The 20,490-nt window shown below is 45.1% G+C and overlaps 1 protein-coding gene across 1 annotated transcript in view; it reads left to right on the forward strand.

Moving 5' to 3' along the window:
- The window catches only part of CFAP77 (cilia and flagella associated protein 77), a 59,646-nt gene that overhangs the window by 24,804 nt on the left and 14,352 nt on the right, over window positions 1–20,490 (forward strand). The window contains exons 2-3 of the mRNA XM_057401592.1: window positions 10,561–10,660; window positions 11,089–11,317. Coding sequence (XP_057257575.1) covers window positions 10,561–10,660; window positions 11,089–11,317 — 329 coding nt within the window. The remainder of the gene's footprint in view (window positions 1–10,560; window positions 10,661–11,088; window positions 11,318–20,490) is intronic.

A 20,490-nucleotide genomic window follows, 5' to 3' on the forward strand; every position in this document is an offset into this window, starting at 1 on the left:
AACATCCCTATATAACAAGGGAGTCTTTGCTCTTCTAAATTAATGCATGTAGCTGAGAAGGGGACCTTTCCTGAAAAATTTATTCCACTTTATTTGCAGACAGAAAACCCCACCTTGTTCCACCTTCTCTGAGAGCAAAGATTATTTTGTGTGTTATAATGAAGAATTTGTAATAACGAGAGCATCGTGTGTTAGACTAACTACAAAGCGTACAACAGAAGACTTCTGTGAGCAGCACTGTTTCTGTGATGTATGGTAATATTTTTCCTCAGTGCATTACAAAAGAAAAAAGCAAGATAAAAATATCTTCCATTTTCTCCCTAATTTGTAGTTTTCTGGTGTTAGCAAGGCTTATAAGACACATGCTCCCAATTAGCTGCTCCTCTTAATTTAAATGCTTCATAAATTATCTCCTGCGCTTGTGGATTATCACTTCATAATGCGAGTTAGCATTTAAATAAATAGCTGCGATGTAGGAAATTAGAGAGGTTTACAGTCTGAGGCAGCAGCATAATGAAGGAAAATACCACAGCAGCTGAACAGGGGTTGGGAGAGATGTGATGAGACGGAGAATTTTCTTCCCCTTTACCTTTTAGCAGCCAAATTTGGACTGCTGCAGGGAAAATATGGGTCACAACTCCAGCAGAGCAGGAGCCTTTTGTAATGGCTGAGCAGAAAAGGGAACATAGGGAATTCTTAAGTGCCTAAAACATCTGATTTAGCAAATACGATGCAATTACGAAGTGACTTCTTTGGGCTGACTCTTGGTTGCCTTACAAGGTAGCCCTTTTGAAAGTAATTGAGCTACTCTTGTACATCACCTGAGCAGAATCTGACCCCTCATGTTCTATCCTTTCAAAAAAATATGGGACTGGAGAGGAAAACAATAGAACAAAGCAGAGCTGAAATGGCATTGAGAAAATTTGGTGCGGAAAGCGTTGAGGAGTCAGATGTAGGATTATGGTGAATTTTAGAAAGAATATCTCTTTCAAAGATAACAAGCATTAATTTGTAAGCCAGGTAACTTCTGCCACATTTTTAGCACCATTAGTAACATCAACCCACAGGCAATGATAGCTTTTAGCCATTGGCAGCAACTTCCCAGTGCTATTTCAGCCCAGTTTCACAATTATTGCCATAAATGTAGACCATTAGGAAGACAGGGCAGGGAAAAACCTCATAGTTCCTTGGGGGAGTAAGGGACTTGGGGGACTCCACTGCTCACTGGTCTCGCCTTTGGTGTCACTGCTTCTTTTGCTGCTGCAGGAAAAATCTCTGGGCAAGATCCTGCCAGGAGTCAATCACACTTGACTGCTACTGACTTCTTTGGGAGCTGAAGACAGAGGCACTAGCAGGCACAGGACCCTTTGGTGTTTGTCTTGCAGAGCGCCCAAGGTTGAACACTGCAGCTCTCAGGGAAGTTCAGCTATTACAGCTCCCTGCTTGCTCACGCAGAAGTCCCAACATGTCAAAATCATGGGTCTATTTTCAAAACCACATGAAAATCATAGAAGCCTTGACAGCCTTGACCAAAGTCCAGCCTTAGGCAGGAATAAAGTTATTAGTTACCTTATTTCCCAGAGAAAGTCTGACACATTAGGATTTCACAGTAACTGGCTGTAACTGTAATGGGCAGGGTGTGATTTTGCTCGCTAGGTTTTGCAGTTATATTTCAGCATATTGAATACATTTTGCTGTAGGACAGAGGAAATTATTCGGGCAGATTCCTGATTTAGCACAAGACCCTCTGTGCTTAATGGGAGTTCTGTCTAACTGACAGCACAGTTTGGATCTTCATTGTATTTAATATCCTTCAAAAGCAAGGGTCAGATTGTCTCGTCTCATCATTTACATCCATACAACCATGTTAATCCCAGGAGAACTACAGGGTGGAAGCTCGGGACAGCCTGTAACCGACTCAAATTTTCTCTGCTTAGCATCATCCAGCTAATTTTTCTAGCTATGTGCCCCAAATGCTTGTGGATACAATTCCAGTTCTTCTCAAGTCAACAGGACATGGGCAACGACTGAAATCTGTTGGAAGGTTTCTGCTGGACACCTCAGGAGACATTGGTGGAGCTTCTAAGCCACTGCTTGGGTAAGATGCATTTCACCCTGCAGTGAGTTCAAGTCAGCACAGCAGGAACCACGTTTCATCCTATAATCTTCTATTCCAACACGCAGTGTTTAGAAAGTGAAAAAGGGACCCTTCTGACTCTAACCAACACCTGAAAGGTTACAAATGGCCACAAGTGCTACTGGCTTCTTCTGTGCTTAAAGCCTGAAATGCCTCTAATTTCCTGGAGTATGAGGACACAAACCAACTCTTCTGTCCCAAATGCAAGAGCTTTTCAGGTCTAAGAAAAACCTGGCAGAGGCATTGGGTGCTGAATGCAGGAGATAGGACTGGAAACCCTAGGACTCAATGCCTTCAGGGAGATGGTGCCACTTTTTACAGAATCACTTTTTCTTCTAAAAGGGTATTTTAAATACTAAAATTGGAAGCTGCCGCATATATCTTCCCAACTGATCTACTAATCATATTTCTTCAAGTTTTATATCCCTGACCCTTGTAAAGGGATTGCAAGAAGGCATTTTTTAAGCTGCATTTTAATAAGTCAATATGAAAGCTCAAAATTATTTAAAGCTTCTTAAATAGGATTATATTTGATTTCTTGTGGGAATAGTGGGGGATAGTCTAGTAAAGATGTTCTGTCCTGCTGAGGTTTTATTACATTAAAGAAACAGCATCCTTTTTTAATAGCAAAAACTTTATCTATTCTCTAATTAAAACAGAGATTATTCTGTACATGAGGTGACCGAGGTGGATAAATTCCTGCATCTGCGATCAGAGTTTCTCCTTGAGTGAAATCTGAGAGATTCCTGAACCAGAGGTTTGCCCAAATTCAACAAATTGTCTATTAGTCTGAAACACTTGAATATTTTGTTCTAGGAGGTACCACAAGTGTATTGACTTCAGGAAAACTCTGCTGTGAAATAACAGGTAGCTCTCAAAGCAGCCAGTATCTCATTTGCAGTCAGGGATTCAATTTGGCCCTCAGAACCAGAGGTCTGGGCAACTGGGGAACTATTTTGCTATACAGGGAATGTGTCCATATTCAGTCTGTTCAAAAAGACCCACAGTTGAATTCTCGCTTGCATTCAACTCCTTTAATATCATTGTGGCTTATATGGAGGCTATGCTGGCAGCATTTAGCCTAATATGTTCTATAGTGCTCAAATAAATGCAGAAGGAAGAAATTAAAGCTACCTGCCTGGAGTTGAAGGAGCCAGCAGGAAGTTAAAAGGCACAAAGAGCAGCTTCACTAAATTAGGTTGTGCTGGATGTAATCTGGGACAGCATCTGGCTATAAGATCATAAGGGGATTTTTCTTGAAGTAGCAGATGGGGAGGTTTGTAGAACAGGTATTAGTAAGGATGAAACACAAAGTAAAGGTCATAACTGCTGGAAGGGGAAACTTCTTTTATTTAAGGAAAACATTGTGCAAACCCTTTAACATTTAGCAAGTGTTCTCATCCTCAGATAACCCCCTTCCTTTTCTCAGCTAAACCTCAGTGCTCCCACTGAAGCCAACAGACACTGAGTAAAAGCATTCCCTGGCAGAATTTGACTTAAGGGTTTGCAACACAATGTGCGTCCCCAAAGGCTGAGATTCTCTGGGAAATGACAGCCCCACTACACCCTTTGCATCTACTCTCTAGAGGCCCCACATGTCCCTGGGGAGTCAAATGCAAAGATAATAAAAAAGCATACTTTTTGCCAAGGTGCTATGCACTGTTCTGCCCACGTTCTCCCCAAATCTCCCAGAACTGCTGCAAAGACTGAATTATTTCACTGATTTACCACCCTGATCTGTTCATACACACCTCCATTTTTCCCCCTGATGTTACCTAGAGGAAGAGCAAAGAGATCTCTCTCCGCGTTCAGCTGATCCACAGCCACCCCATGCTGTACCAAACCTCTCTGCCATTGTGTCCCTATGCACCCTCAAATCTCTTCCAGGCTCATACTGCCTCAGAGACAAATGGTGGTTGTAGCTTAAGAAAGATCAGGTATAGTTAAGACCTCAGTCTAGCAGCAGCTGTAAAATGCACCCATCTTCATTTAGCCCAAAAAACACATTCTTCCTGCCAGCAGCTTTGTCTTAGGACCTTCGGTGCTGGCATAAAACCTTACACAGGCACGAATTTGTCTTAAAGTCAGGAGAAGATTTAATAGAGCAGGAGAAGATTGTTTTCAGTATTTCCATCTCAATTATAGCCAAACGTACCAGTGAGCCTCAGCCTTTGGGGCTGCACTTGGGCTGCCTGCTCCCAGTGTTGAGGCTGTTGGCAGAATCAGCAGAAATAGCACAACTAGGGAAGGTTTTGGTGATTTATCAGTGCTGAAGTAATTCATACGGACACAGAGGCACTGAGGAGCTCAGGGTCCAGCAGGTGCCCCCAAAGACCCAAGAGTTATACGGTACCACATACTAACAGCAACAGACTTAGGAACTGGCTCCCTAGCAAAAAACATCCTTGTTTCTCCAAAACCACTTTCAAACAGCAGAAACAGGAAGCCCTGTTACAGAGAAAAGCGATTTTAACAGCTGTGATGCCTTATTGCTTAAATTGTGCCTTTAACAGCATGTTATCTTCTAACTCAATGAAGAGTGACCAGCATCCAGAGTCCCAGATTTCTGGGCAAACAGTATTTTTCAATAGAAAGCTAGAAGGTGAATGTATTCATAAAGACAAATGGAAGTATTGTGCACGCAAATACTTTCATATCTGCCTGGCCCTTTAAAACCAAAATGATAGAGTTCATTTGCATTTAGATCTCTTTGGCTCCCTCTTTTCATCTAAAGACAAATCCTCACAAAGGCTGCTTAATTAGACCAAATTAGATTTCCACCTAGTGGCTTGTCATTCATTAGACAACGCTGTTCTTTTTTTCTGTTTTGGTAATTATAGGCCAGTCTCGCAGTGTTCACTTCAGGCTCAAAGTATGACTTGCATTCATGATTTTGTGCAGATGAGAGGAAAATCATTCAGTTACATCAAGTCTGCCTATTTTACAAGTTGGATAAAGATCATCGATGGAGTCTTTTATGTAATGGGGTATACTCTTTCCTAAGTCTTTAATGATTAATTGTAATAGCGTATCTCATGGCAATTTTCAAGACTAAAAGCTAAGTACAAACAGTTCGCACATGAAGCTACTCTATCAGATAGCAGGCGTCTTTCCTTAGATATGGGTTTCTGTGTCAGGGACCTGTGGGCATGGCCCTCACTTCTTGGTGTTACGGCCTTGCTGTGAGCAGAGAAGATGGGATGGAGCAGGTTGGTGTCTGGGATTGGATAGGTAGAACCCTGGGTAGGAAGCACCATTTGCCTTATCTAACCCAGTGAGGGGGACACCTGTGTCCCACCGTTCTTGCAGTCCTCTGCTGTTGGCATTACCCTAAGAGTAGCTTCTAGAGGGGAGAATCTTCCAGGCTTAGACCCGACACTCAAAGGTTTGTATCTGAGTAAGGGTACAGCTCCCAGTGCTGGTCAGTCAGGAGAACAGGTTGGTGCAGACTGCGTGTGCAGACATACTGTTAGCTGTGTCTCTAGCCTACCTGGAGTATTTGTAATGAAATGAGTTAAACTCACAGTAATATAATTGATCTTTACTATTCCTGACTCTGAGGGCAGCAGTTTGCACAGACATCACTCTGTCTCTGGAAGATTCTCACACCGCTGTGGAACACTAATAATTTGTGAACACATTCTGAATACAGAGCGCTGGGAACAGTCCACTCCTCTCCACAATCCAAGCTCCACTCCCTTTGCTGTCCTGCATGAGCACACTGATTCCCTGCCTCAGTTTCCCCACTAGTACTGTAGGATTAATGCTCAGTGGTGTGTTTTGATGCTTAATAAAGCAGGGACAGATTTTGTAGTCCTTCAGCAAGGAGAACTTCCTTTGACTTTGACCTTTACTGTTTATGAAAGCATGAAAGATAACTGCCAACTTATTATTTATAATCTTCTTGGGAGTGGAAGTTACAAGCAGTTAGCGGCAGGCAGCCCAGCAGCTGCCAGCCCCTGCTAGGATCTCTTCTGCACTAACAAATCCAGGTTTTCAGGTGTGGTTTTATCACATTCTTGTTTTCCCAACCATTTTTCTGTGAAAGAGAAAGTTTTTCCCTCCACCTTTTAAAAAAAAAATCTCATCAAATTTGCCTTTTTCAAAACACTGAACATTCCCTTTCTCATCTACCTAAACCTGATGTTGAGTTACTGTCCCCCAGAGGCTTTCAGTAGCTCAGTTCTGATGTATCCCTGCACTTTGTAGCTCACTGCCTTCTTAGAGTGTAATCAAACATCAAGCTAAGTAGCAAATAAATCTCCCGATCTCATAAGCTGCACAGCAAGATCATGTAAATGCAAATGAAGGGCTTGATTTCAAGCTGTCGCAGGGGGAAGGAGGGAAAAATGCTGGGCCTTGTCACCACAATCACTTCACTCTGAAAGTGCAGTAAATCTGCAATAATAATAGTAATGGCAGCGTGACGGGAGGCTTTACTGTACAAGGGGGTGTAATGAAAAGGGGAACAGAAGGTAGGGAAGGAAGCAGAGCCTGGCTGCCTGGAAATGCACCGGTGCAGGGCTTGCAGGCATCCGCAGGGCAGAGCCATCGAGGAGGGGACAGGGCAGCCCCAGCTGAGTGGATTTGCCCAGCGCCCCTAATACAGGCATTAAATACCCATGCCTCCATCTCTCACTGTACCTCTCTCTGCAGACACATCTCCTACCCCTGTCAGTCCTCTCTAGAACATTGGTGCAATGTAAGTTGATGGGCCATAAATACCAGGGGATGAAACATACAAGTCTTGCAACAATGCAACAAAACCTAGAACCCTTTGAGGTTTTGTACTTCTTACACCTTTGCAATGCATCCACGTCTGAGAGAACCATGTGCAAGCCTTCCTCTTCCTTCACATTTTCCAGCACCATTAGACACTCAAATGCAAATCCAGGGCTGCACAAGTCAGAAGCTACCTGGCAAAGGCCAGGGAGCTCTCCATATACTCAATATCGCTTGCTTCTCAGCCAACCAAGGTATTCCCACTGTTCGAACATCCCCACCACTGCACTGCAGTCTGAGCATGGCATCCTCCAAACCCAGTTCAGGTACACCTGGATCAGCCATGAAAATTACTGTGTCCAGGGGGAAGAATTCATTAGCTGAGTCCTTAAAGACAGTTTGAGAGAGCAAACAAAGCCTCAGCACACATCTCTCGCAGCTCTGGGAGGAGGTGATGATCTCTGCAGGATGCTCAGGGAATGCTTCAGGAAGAAGTCTAGAGTTGTCTTTTCCAAACAGGCAGGATAAACAGTATTTAAGATGCTGGATTTTCCACACTGAGGTCATATAGGGAGAAAACTTGCAGAAGGAACCCAGAGAAAATTAGGACCGCCTGGGATGTAGAGAGAGACGGTTTTAATTAGAGCCAAGAGGTGGGAAATAAGGCAGAGAAATGACATCTTAATGAGGTTTAATGAAGTTGTCTGCTGATGGGCACAGCTGTCAGACAGATCTGTATTCCAGCCAAGCAGCTTTGTGACAGGCTAAACCTGAACACAGGAAACCGTGCTGGAACTGGGGGAGAAAAAAGGACCTTCTGCATCAACTTTGGCTCACTCTCCCCACTGCTCTACAACACAGCTCTCCTACAACGCCCCAGGACAAACAAATGAAATCAGCCCATGAGGCTGCAACAGCATTTTGCTAATTTATGAATGAGAAAGGCTGTAATCTTGGATTACACTGAGCACAAATCATTCCTGCTTCCTCCTTCCCCCCTTCTTTGCCTTTATGGGGAAAAGATGTTGGCAGGCAACCAGAGCCCTCCGAGTCTGTTGTTTCTCTTCAGGCACAGGTTCTCTCTATGTTCAATGTATCACACCAGATTCCTTTTTTTTTTATTATTACTTATCCAGCACCTTCAACTTTCTTTATTCAGTGCAAAGAGACTGTAAATGCCATCCGATCATAAAAGGAAACAGCGTGCACTCATTTGGCAATGGACTAAACACCCAACTGTGGAATCTTTAAATCCCCTTATTTCTTCTATTCTACAGAGCTCTGCATTCAAAGGTCAGGAAGCAGTTTTACCACAGGTTACAAGCCCCTCTCCTTAGCTGCAGTTTCCTCCCATTTGCCACACCTTTGCCATCATTGCAGATTTCTGACCTCACTTAGCTGATCCAGTATCAGAATGTGATCCCTGAAAAGAGCCTTTTCGCATGCATCTGAGGACTATAATGCCATTTCCCTTGTATACTCGTGACAAGTAATCTAAAAGCAAGCTGGCATACAAATGCCTGTAAATACAAAAGAAATAGATCAGCAATGAAGGCTACTTTATCATCCCTGACACCAGTTTCTATGCTTTGCACGAGCTCCCTAACTCACACACAGCATGCACATATGGTTTAGCACTGTCGTGTGGCATTTCAGTTGTGGTAGCACTAAAAGCCTGCTCATTCTTACCGTGCCCAGTGCTGGACACATCTGCAAGGGACTGTCTCTTCCTCTGCTAGAGGTTCACAGGAGGCAGCTAAGGGAATGCACTCATGTTATGCACAGGTTGTATCAGATAGCCAAGCTGATTGCTTTCAAAAAGGTGTTTGCAACAAGGGATCTGTAGCTTTGCACAGGGCAAGGAGCCTGCAGGGGGGAGCCTATGGAAGGATCTTAGCAAGTCCAGAAAACTCATTTCCCGGTGAACTTGTGCTCCTGAGAGTCATGGAAATATCACGTTTGCTTTATGGTGTAACAAGTGCATGGATTAAACAGGCTAAGATGAGCCACTTCCCTGTGAGACCTGAGAAGCAAGACCGTGGGTTTACTTGAAAGCATCACTGAACAGGTTTGCAGGACCAATAATCCCAAACTGGCAAAGCTGACAGCCAGCTTGCCAGGATTTGCAAAGGGGCAGAGCCGTTGTCACAACGCAGACAAGTCACTCAGGCAACCGGGCACGATCTCACCCCTGAGCACACTGGTGGGGAGTCGGTGACACAGCCCCTGTGTGCTTTTACAGAGACAGGAGCTGAGAAACTCCAAACTGAATGCACAAAAAAAATAGCTCCAGGCAAAAAAGTTTGAGGAATTACAAGCAAATTCGAGAGCCCTCAACAGAGAGCCCTCTGGGAAGGTACCTGCTTTGGGCAGGGGTTATTAACCTTCGTTCTCCAGGCAAAACTGGCTCAGCCTGCACTGAGGGTGATGCAGAACAGCTCAAGCTGCTCGGCAGCATCATGCACACTTGGTGAGTACCCTTTAACAGCACATTGGAAAGGGACCACCAGGCTGGCAGCATACAGCTCTGAGGCCCTAGCCAGGGTTTGCACATTGCTGGCTGGAGCAGAATGTAAATGTGGGTTTGGATGATGTTCCTATACAAGCAGCTACAGTAAGCTGTGTTCCTTGTCAATCACTGTACAGCCTCAAACCGCCATAGTGGCAAGCTGGAGATTGTTCATTTTCAGTCTTACTCGTTGACTCAGTCCTTGCAGAAAGAGCTGCATTTGATTCAGCTTCTCCTGATCCAGAGAGTGTTCACTCTGAAGTGTAGTAACAGTCATCCCAATGTTAATGTTCAACGGTTCACCAGAAGAAGCACTAAAGTAGGATTTCAGCACTCTCAACAAGACCTACAAACACCTACAACACCCTTCCCATGGAAAATAAGCTGTCCCAAAGCATCCACACCATGACTCAGGGTTCCAGAGGACCCTGCTCCAGCTTCTCCTAGCAGGAGCTCACAGACCCAGGCTGCCAGCCTCTCGCCCCTTCCCTCCTCCACCACCTCCCTTTCAAGCAGCAATAAGGTTTCAAGACACACACATCCTGCAGTGACTTCACCATGGAGATGGGAGGATAGAGACAAAGGGGTGAGGGGAGGTCAGTTAATCCCACAGACACCACCAGGCTGGGACACACACAGTCTGGGGAAGAGTTCATTTAAAAAATAAATAAATATGAGGTCATTGAGCTCAAGTTCTCTTTTCTGTGCTATAAACCCCAGGCTCTGCTCCCCCTTCTTCATTCCCCTTATCCTTCCCCTGCAACACGCCTTGTGTCTTGATTATTCACAGGCAGGAGTGGCAATGTGATTGTGCTTGGGGAAATTTACATTAGTTTTCTAGGAAGATGCACAACTTAGAAATAAAAGGAAAGCTAAGACTTGTCACAGAGTCTCCCCAGCAAAGACTACAGCGGGGCACCCCAGCCAAGGAGAGATTAACCAGACAAGGAGACTTCAAGTCTGTATATATTAAGTCAGGATCCCTGTTTTCAGCAAGGCTAGGTACAAACTTGTGTGAATTCAGCTCTAGGGAAGCCTCATGGCTGCCAGTTCTTTTGCACTGTGATGCTTGTGCAGTGGGATTCAAATCCTGGTGCTTGTGGCCATGTTCAGTTACAAACTTATGTTTTCAGGGACTTAAGCTAATCAGGAAAGGTCTTTATATTTCTCCTTTGACTTCGCTCTTCCACAGGCAGAACTGGGGAAGCCCCAGAGAAACTGCTACACCCTGCCAGGCATTGATTTTGCATATGGGTTGTACACCAAGAGGACAGATGGAGGAGTCCCTGAAGGTATGGCACCACCACTAAAATACAGACCTGCAACAAAATCCTAATGCTGGCAGGGAATCTCATCTCCTTCCCAGTGCTCTTTAATACTTCTCATCAAGGTGGAGGAGGAGAAATCCAATATTCCCCACTTTAATTAGCATCACCTGAAATTAACAATTTCACTGTGAAATCAGACTTGCTGAGCAAGCCATTGTAAAGGGTGCAAAGACATCTGATTCAGATGGAAGATATCCCCATATGAAATGCAGTGGGATAAGATATGAAGTTCACTCCATGGTGAAGCCATGGCAAAAGGCATGCACACCATGCAAGGCCCTTGAATATGATGCACGAATGATGCACAAACATCAGCCTGCCTTCCCCAATAGGAGTTACCCAAGGTACCTGATCTTTTTCTCCTTGTCTCTCATGTTTCCTTCCATCTCCAGCAATAGGCCACTGGAACACCGTAAAGCCCAGGACTCATTTAGTTCGGGAGATGCCCCGAGACTACATTGCCATGAACCGCGGTGCACTGAAGGCCGGTTATACCACAGCCCGTGAATATAATTTGTACTACAAGGCAAAGGACATTCGGTGCAAGGATGTTGAAAACAGTCGCTTCAATAAGTGTCCTCCTGAACTACCTGCAGACATGACTTATGGCATCAAAACACAGTAAGGGGGAAGGCTTGGGCCCTTCTCAGAATGAGACTATCCCTTCCTACCCTCACACGTACATCTCCAACACATCTCAGCTAGCACTGTCCCCACAAAAGAGGTGTCCTGAACATGGACATGCTGCAACTGAGTCACAGCATCGCTCCCGTGTCTGATTGCACCAGTGTGCCAGATAATCAACTACCTAAATCTAATCTAGAGGCCACAATGCATCAATATTTCACCTGTGGCACTAAGGGCTTGAAGCCTTTTAAAAATACATTCAGTGCAAATCCTTCAGTTTAAAGGAACATGAAAAGTTGTAAGCCAGAATGACAGCTTCCCAGGGTCAGAAAACCAGAGCAACAGCATTTCTACTTGCTCGTATTGGTATTTCCGCTGGTGCAGTTAAGGATGAATTGAAGTTCTTTATCCTTCCCTGTCCCACTTGGTAGCTTGCCTCCCTGCATTGAGCAGAAACTGGTAGTACAGCAGAATGGAGGCAAGTAAGCCCTTCCCTGCCTTCTTGGGCTCCCACCCAAGAGCTGGCAGGGAGAGCCAGTACATGCGGCTCTCCCAGCAACCCTCTAGAAGAGCATAACCCTTGCAATGCAGCAGGTTGGTTAAGGCTTCACATCGAGTTAGGTCTTCTGCATTGCAGTATCTTCCACAAGATTTTTACAAAGCATCCTGCATACGTAAGTCCTACCTGAGGTTCAGGTACAGCACTTAGAAGTGACCCATTTCACATAACCCTCGTATACCAGCTCTCAGCTGCCTGCTGTGCTGCTTTCTCATAGGGAAACAGGGAGACTCCAGGGAAAACAATGGCACCTTAGACTCACTTCTAGGTCCCTGCACGGAAGCATGAGGGAGGCTGGACAGCACAGCAGTGTGGAAGAGCCAGTGGGAGTCCAGCACAAGCAAGTGCTCCACACCTCTGAAAGGGGCTCCAAAGCAGCTCTGCTGCTGCTAGAGCACAGTGTGTTTTCTTGCTCTGTGGAGGTCTGGATCAGACATTAGGTTTCATTTTAAGAGCTGGATAATAATCGCTACAGAAAAATAACAGCAACAAATTCTAGAGAAGAGACATGATGAACGGCATTGTGTATTTTACATGATAGTAAATGGGCTTTGCATATGCAAATTGAATGGATTTTAAAATGGTATTTAATGACAATTTTCGTAGCAGACATTAACATTAATTGCATCAAAATGAAAATGTAGCATTAGCTTGCTGTTAGCTGCAAATGCCCCAGCTATAAAGCTTTATCTTTGTCAGTATCAACCCTCACCAATGTGACAGGGCTGCTCTGCAAATTGCAGGCAAAAGGGCTTTTATGTTGCAAAAGTATCCCCCAATGTAGACCAAAATCAACATCAATTTTGCTTTATTTCTTCATAAACGGAGGTTAAGTGGCTGCCTCTAAGAAGTCTAGGCACGTTTCAAAAGTTTGAAGGAAAATCTGCAGGCCCCACAATAGCTGAAGTAGTGGGAAAGGGCTTTTAATTTAAAGTTATTATTGTACAACTTGCCTGCTTCTTAATAGCTACCTTTTATGCCAACTGATTGTATTTATCCCTCTACTTTAAAAGCACGTTATAGACAAAATCAAATTACTAGGATTACCAAAGAGTTGTTACAGCCATTTCAGTACAAGTGGGAATTTAACATACTTTTCCATGACTAGCCAGTAAAAGATACCAGCTTTCTTGAGCACTGCCCAGCCCAAGCCTGTCCCTAATCACAGCTGACCAGGCTCCCCAAGACCTGCTCTGTTAAAAATGATTTGGTTATCAGTGGATTTGATTCTGCTTTCAGACTCTGAGCTCTGTACAATTGCATTCTTAGCGCTGCTAATTGGGAAGGCAATCACAACATGCTTGTCTGGGGCAGAACAATGGCACACAGTCTTTTTCCCTGACTTCAAGCATTTCCTTGCCTTTAGAAATGCCACCTTGATAAACACACCAGGTGCAGTGATGTTTTTCAGCAAGAAAAGAGCCTGCGTGTCATTCCCCAATGTACACAGAACAGCTGAGAAGGCCAGAGAGCAAAGGTTTCTTCCCATTGCATTTGAAGTGGCTGCAGCCACTCTGCCTGATGATGGCAATGCTCTGGGACAAACCCCAGAGCACCAACGCAAACACTCCTAATCTGCACCCATAGCCCTGTTGCAGCTGCTCTGCACAGCTGGAATTGCAGTTACTGCCAGCATGCAGCCTCAGGGCTGGGCTGCCTCCCCAGGAACAGCAGCACAGGGGGTTATAAAGGCCAAACAACTCAGCAGCTGTCACAGGATGGGTTTGTGGTCTTACAGCTGTCAGCAGATAATGTGCAGGGGTTTCTCAAGCCCTAACAACATATCCCCAGCCCCTGGCCTGCGCTGCTAGAGGCTTTTGTCTCCTGAAGACACCCAGGTCAGGAGTTCTCTGCAGGCTTAAGTACAAGAGCTCTCCTGGATCATCCCAAATAGAGATGAACACAAATGCTGTGGTTGCTATTAGGGCCTTATTAATCACACCCTGGCCCTGCTGCTCCTTCTAGCATGGAGGATTGCTTACGTCTCTGCTTTCCATTCATAGCGGATGTGTGCCGCATGGAGCATTTCACAGGCAGTGTCAGACACTGGAGTGGGCTTTCTGAAGCTCCAAGGCTTCTTTCCTTTCCTGGGATATTTACCTTCAAAGGTCACCCATATCCCTCTATTAATTCCCTGTGGACATCTTCCAGGGGAAAGAAGCAGCTCTGCTTTTTTGCTGATTCCCCCCCATTCTCTCCCTCCCTTTTCCCAGAGAAATGTTTGTTACGAATCATGAGGCCAGCTTTGTTGTGAGAGTCATAAAAAGGACATTTTTCATCTCTCCTTTTTCCTGCTCTCGCTCCCTTCTCTCTCTCAGTATCAGACAGAGATTTATTCCCTCCCTGATGCCTGTGGCATTCAGAGCTGGGAGGGGTCAGGGGAGGCACTGATGGGACGATAATAGATAATACAGTGGTTCCCCAGGGTCTTGTCCAGCTCCGTAGCCGATCCATCAGCAGGCAGTGCTCGTGCCAAGGTCAGCGGTAACGAGGATGTGGTAGGGTCCCAGCCTCCCCCATGGGGCATCCTCCAGTCAGGCTCTCCCAATTCATGCCCCAGCTTCTGATCTCTACAAGAGCTGCCTTGTGTAAGCCACGATTTGCAAGAGAGCACGTGTCCATTGAGCATAACACTGGGGTGTTACTGTGCATGCATGCTCGGCTTCACTTGCCCCAGCTCTCATCCCCACTGCAAATAGGTCTCCAGGTTTTCTTTCACGGAAAGTGCTCATCACTGGCAATACGCCTCCTCTAGGAGCTAAAAACCATCTCACATCCACGTGCTTTGTGAATGGCACATTACATAGCCATAAGATGTGTGCAGATCTGGGTTGCTGTCACCCTGGACCCAAATCCCAGGTCCTTTCCTTTAAAAATAACTCCACGACAGTTTGACTAGCAGGTGTATCCAACCCCCATACTCTTTGTGTAATTACCTCGTTTTATAAGAGGGAGGATGCAGGGTGCTGAGTAGGCTGGGTGTTTTGACAATATTGGAGATCTAAAGACACAGAGTCTGAAGACCTCCAGAATTTTCACCAGTGTTAACACAGCTTGTTATTCAAGGTGTATTTTGAAGCTCCAATAGACGTCCAGACCCACATTTATGCCCCTAAACACCTTCTCCAATTGAAGTTCAATGTGCACTGAAATTAGCAGACACTAAATAGTCGTTTTTGGAATTAGAAGTAAGCACAGAGACATGGATGCTGTCTACAGCTGGATTTCAGATCACATTGATTTGCACAAGGTCACACAAGGAGTTTGAAGCCAAGACACACCAGCACACAGTTGGTACCCCAAACACAAGTTTTCTCCCCAGGAGCTAGCAGTGCAGCGTGTGTCCTCAGCACGAGCACACTCCAGCATTTCCAGGGCTGCTTTTGGAGAAAAGCTTTCATTTGCTTCTTAGTAGTGCGAGTTTCCTAATCCTGCATACTATGTCCCAGAACATATTCCTGGACTCGGGGACTGCACAGACATGCCATTCTCTGCCATTCTACACCCGAACCTCCTTCAAACCCTGCATGGCCATAACCCTGCCTCCAACACGCTGCCATCCACTTGGCAGTTGGCCTGTAGGTTGGGCTGACCTTGGGTGTGCTGGCAGGATTTCCCTGGCACTCTGTCATCCCTGCGTCTCCTGCCGGGTCCCCCCCTACTGTCTGCCTTCACTTCAACCGTCCCTTTCCTGAATTTCACATGCCATTTTCCTTCTAACCATCCCCTCCTGCCATTCCACCTCCTATTCTCCAAAGCTGGTTTTAATCCTTTGGCAGCTGCTTTTACCATGTTCCTGCAGCAAACTCACCTCTCCAAAGCATTTGGTCACTGCATATCACTGTTACAATTGGCCAAGAGCACCAGTTATCCAGTACCTCCCTCTTTTCTTTGTATCATGTGCAATTGTCGTATCGCTCTGTTGACAATTGTTTCCCTGGCCTTTAGCAGCTCAGCTGTTACCTTGGCTATCCCTGCAGCTTCCTGGCATAACTGACTGCTCTGTCCTTATCTTTCACCTTCCCCAAGAAGGGAGGTTTCAATACTCTTGCTTCTGCTTTGCAAGAGGCCTTTCCACCCAAAGTGTCCATGGGTCTGCACAGCACCAAAGTTTAGAAAGCTGCCCAAAAGGTACAGAGATATTTCCAGCATCTCTTTGGCACACACAGTGCCCTGGTGTGCTTATTTTTGGGACACTCAAAGAACATCTCAGGTCATTAATATATGGCCCTGGTCTATATAGCTATAGACCAGCTGCAAAGATATGCCAAAGAAACAATGCTGAAGAGCAGAAGGTGCTCCTGGAAAGAACCCACCAGGAAGAGCTGGACAGGCATGAAAGATGAATATTCGAGCAAGCCCACATCTGAGCCACAATCACTAGAAACCAAACAAATAAAGATACAGTAAAACCACACAAAAAAAAAAAGTCCAAGATTGAGGCAAACAAAAGTTTAGAAAAGTAGTATCTGAGTTTTGGCAAAAAGACTTGTAAAAAATGTAACACAGTGACTGGAATCACTGTCAGGCTGAGGCACCAAAAAATGCACCCAAGTTAAAAAATACAGGAGTCCCATCAGTTCAGATAACTGCATATCCTACTCGGTTCCACAGCAAAGGCACTTTGTGTTTCTGCCACCATTCTCACATTGCTAAGAATTTCTGTTTCCTGTTTTTCTACAGGAAATGCTCCAGGCTGGGTATGTGCTCCCATCGCTGTGTGTACATCAGCTACCACAGAGCTCCCAGCCACATATGCCTGGATCATGCTAACTTGTGCCCAGGTGGCTGCATCTCATAGGGCAGAACCCTTCCCAAAAAACACCCTGAGTGCACCATGGTACTGGGTCTCCTTCAGTGTAGTTACTGCAGTTTTAACAGGTTTTGACTGCTTCAGGCTGCCATCCTTAAAGAAAACAAACAGCCAAGTCATGGTTTAGCATAAGGTTTAGATTCTGCGCATCAGCCACAGAGCTGGGAAAAAAAAAGATCTAAAGGAAGAGATTTAGATCCCTTATTACCAACTGCATTACACTGAATAGGAAAGTAATTTACTCCCTCAACTGGCTGTTGTTCATGGGTTTATCTCCACTGATTACAACTGGCTGAATAATTCCTTCCAAACTTTTACCATCTAAAACTACTTCATGCCACAAGCGGATGTTTTTTCCCCTGGAATACTTCTCCTTTGGCAGCCTGAGCAATGAAAACCTGGGCCAGGGCGAAATAACCACAGAATCTCTTTTGTGAAAGCAAAGCTTTCCAGCCCTCATTGTCATCTTCTCCTTTCAAACAAGTAATGTTCCCACCCAGCCGGGGAGATTCAAGCATGGGATGGAGGTCAAGGGGAAGACCTTGCTCTTCGATTTGTTTTGCTCAGCATTGTGGGCTCCCCCCCCCGCCTTGTTTTTTTACTCATCAGGATGTTTTGCATTTGTTGATGGCTGCAGCCTGAGTACTGTTCACTCAGCCATGGATTGAGACCTCCAGGCAGAATAGCTCTGTCTTGTAATCACCTCCCACCTGACTTTCTGAGGGTAACAGCAGACAAATGTGTTGAAGACAAACTAAATCATCTTCAATTAAGTCAGCCAAAGGCTATCTGCAACCCAAAAATCAATGCTAGTACACAAATTCCAGCTTGTGAACCCAGTTATTTAATGGGCAAGAGCTGGCTTGGTATCTCCACTGCAAGACATGTTCAGTGTGTGCATTTAGGACCGTTACAAGTATACATCTCACTCTTGGCCTGGGAGGGAATAGTAAAGCAAATTGGTGCTCTTGTAACCATGTGTACTCCTAAGTACAGCTATGAGCATCTGATAAATCTTTTAAAGTGCATGTTTACAATGGATTTTATTCTTTTTACTGTTCTATACGTATGAGCCCTCTGAGCAAAATCACACATCCTCCAACACTTACAAGAAGCCACTGCCTCATTGGCTGCCCACAGTGAAATACTTTATATTGTTATTTCCTCATCCAAATTACAATGATTGTAAAGAAGCTTCAGAAAAATCAGAGTAATCAGTGCTTTGATGGCACAGATCCTGCAGCTGCCGTGTGGATTGAGGACCCACTATTTCAAGGGAGAGTTTTGCCAGCCCAAAAACTGCAAAAAAAAATTGGTCCCCAAGTGTTTTCTACCAATTTTTCTCTTGTTATTTTCTTCAGTGGTTAATGGAAAGTGAGGACAAGTGGAGATCATTTAAAAATGATCTTTCAGGCCTCTCCACGGGTTTATTGCCAGGACCTATTTAGAGGACCGGAAAGCTGTACGTCTACAATATAGCCCACAAGCTTCTTAGGAAAATGGAGCCCTCTTACATTCACAGCCTGCTTGTTTTGCCATCTCCCCCTCTCCTCACAAGCACACCCATACACGTATGTGCAGCGGCTGCCAGAGCCGCTAATTGAATTCACTGTTGTGAAAGCGTTAACAAATTGTAAGTGACCTTTTATACAAATTTCAAAGTCAAGAATTCACCACTAACTGCACATCCCTCTTCTGCCATTCACTGTTATGCAAAACCCACAAACAATTAAAAGAAATAATGAAGAGCCCAGCGGCCTCTTTCCTAATGAGCTGCAGGAGGCAATGCTTGGGAGTGTGGCTAAGTGCTTCAATTACCTCGGCCCTCCTCACTGCCCTTGTTAGACGAGACGGGTCCAACCGGCCAAAGGGGAACAATTAAGGCAAGGCAGAGCCAGGCAGTTTGCAGGGGATACCAGGGCTGTGCCGGCTCTCGCACAAGGGCCAGAGCTGTAATCATACCCCGGATTCCTGCTGGAGACAAATTAATGGTAGATGGATTGCTAGCTCCAGCCCATTAGTAATGAGGGAGGAAGGGAGACAATATAGCACTACAAGGGAACTGTAATCAGAATTTTCCTGTGCTATCAGCCCCCTTTCAGGGCAGAACAACCTGAGCATTAATGCCATACTGCTACCTGCATGGGTGCCAAGCATCCAAGGCCCCAAGCAGAATCACAGACCCCAGCTTGTGCTTTATGTGCTAAAGATAAGCTGCACCAAGGAGCCACACACCCCAGAGATGTTGGAGACCAAACCGGTTCTGGATAAACCGACTGGAATGGATTTGTCTGACCTGGCCTTGAGCAGAAAGATCTCTTTATGGACACTACTACCACAGGACAAACTCTTCCCATCATAAAGTACACAAGAAAGGAACACAAAGGTGATGCCCCCTATAGCCGTCTCCCATCTGGACTGAAGATCCCACCGACAGATCCTTGCTGTGCGACAGAAGCACATCACCTTAGATGGAAGGACATCAGCAAGGACTAAACCCCCCTGAAACCTCATTGATCTTTCAAGAAAGAATTATACTTTCAGGATAGGCAGTGGTGTTGCAACATGGTTTTAATATCACAACTGTAAAATGTTCTATTATATGATTGATCTGTTGCATAAGCATCCACACAGGGACAGATCCTGCTGCCACTGAAATCAGAGCAGTGGTTTTGGTGCTGCCCAAACATCTGCACAGCCACCAGGGAGCCAGTGCCTGTGCGCGTCCTCTGCTCCCTTGCTCTGCTTCCCACTGGAGCCTGTCCTGACCAGCAGCAGGAAGAGTGCTGCAGGAGCTGTGCAGCTCTCTGCCTTGGCTGGAGAGCTACCTAGATAATCCAAGGGCTGAAGTTTGCACTCAAATATTTACAAACCCCTGTGCTTTTGAATTATACAAGAAAAAGGCTATCACAAGTCAAGTTTCACCATTTTGCAGCACAACTTAGCAGTCAAACTGATTGCACCTTTTAAGCTGGTATAAACCTCTTTCCTGAGCAAAGTCCTTTGTATCCACTTTTGCCAAGTACCTTTCTTTTTTCCCCCCTCCAGTTGATATATAAACCTCTGAAAATAAGTTTGAGGGGAGACTGACAACCCTGAAACCTCAAGAGCAGCATGGCATTGACGGGTGCTGCTCCCAGAGCCGAGTATTATAGCTAGATTTTAATTTCATTTTAACAAAATAGCTGTCTCCAGTGGAAGAAGCATCAAGAGCTAAATGAGGACCCGTCTTGAGCTGAATCACGTTGAACAGACCTCGGCACTGTCATTGATTTTCTGGGAAGAAAAAAAAACGCCTCTGGCTACTAAACCAAATTAGTAGTCACTGATGACCAATTATTTTGCCCCACTGTGAACGGAGAGGCGTACTAAAATTCCAGTTTGTCAGACCCAAGGCTCTCTTCTCAAACACCTTTCAACAAGCATGTACCAAAAGTCCCTCAGATGGTTCTGACGCCTTCCTGTTTTCGGCAACTTCTCCTTCTCCAAAGTTTTAATGAGCTGCTGGCTCTGAGGACGGCCTGCCAGAAAGTGAGCCCTTCCCAGCTCGATAGAACACTATTTGGCATGGCACAAATCACAGCTGTCAGAATTCATACACACATACACAAAAAAAATGTCAGCCTAATGTTTGCAAATTATAATTACCATTTCTCTTGCATGTCCCTCGTGCCTTCATTTCAGATAAATCCCAGCTCCGAGGTATCAGCTGCAAAGCACTGAAGGCTCATATTGAATGGAATAGATTTAACTAGTTTGTAGCTCATTTAAGGCCTACACCGTTTTATTTTAATA

Source organism: Pezoporus wallicus, unplaced genomic scaffold (genome assembly GCF_028554395.1).
Source record: "Pezoporus wallicus isolate ANWC-B61680 ecotype Strahan unplaced genomic scaffold, APGP_CSIRO_Pwel_v1 contig_8013, whole genome shotgun sequence".
Lineage (NCBI taxonomy): Eukaryota > Metazoa > Chordata > Aves > Psittaciformes > Psittacidae > Pezoporus > Pezoporus wallicus.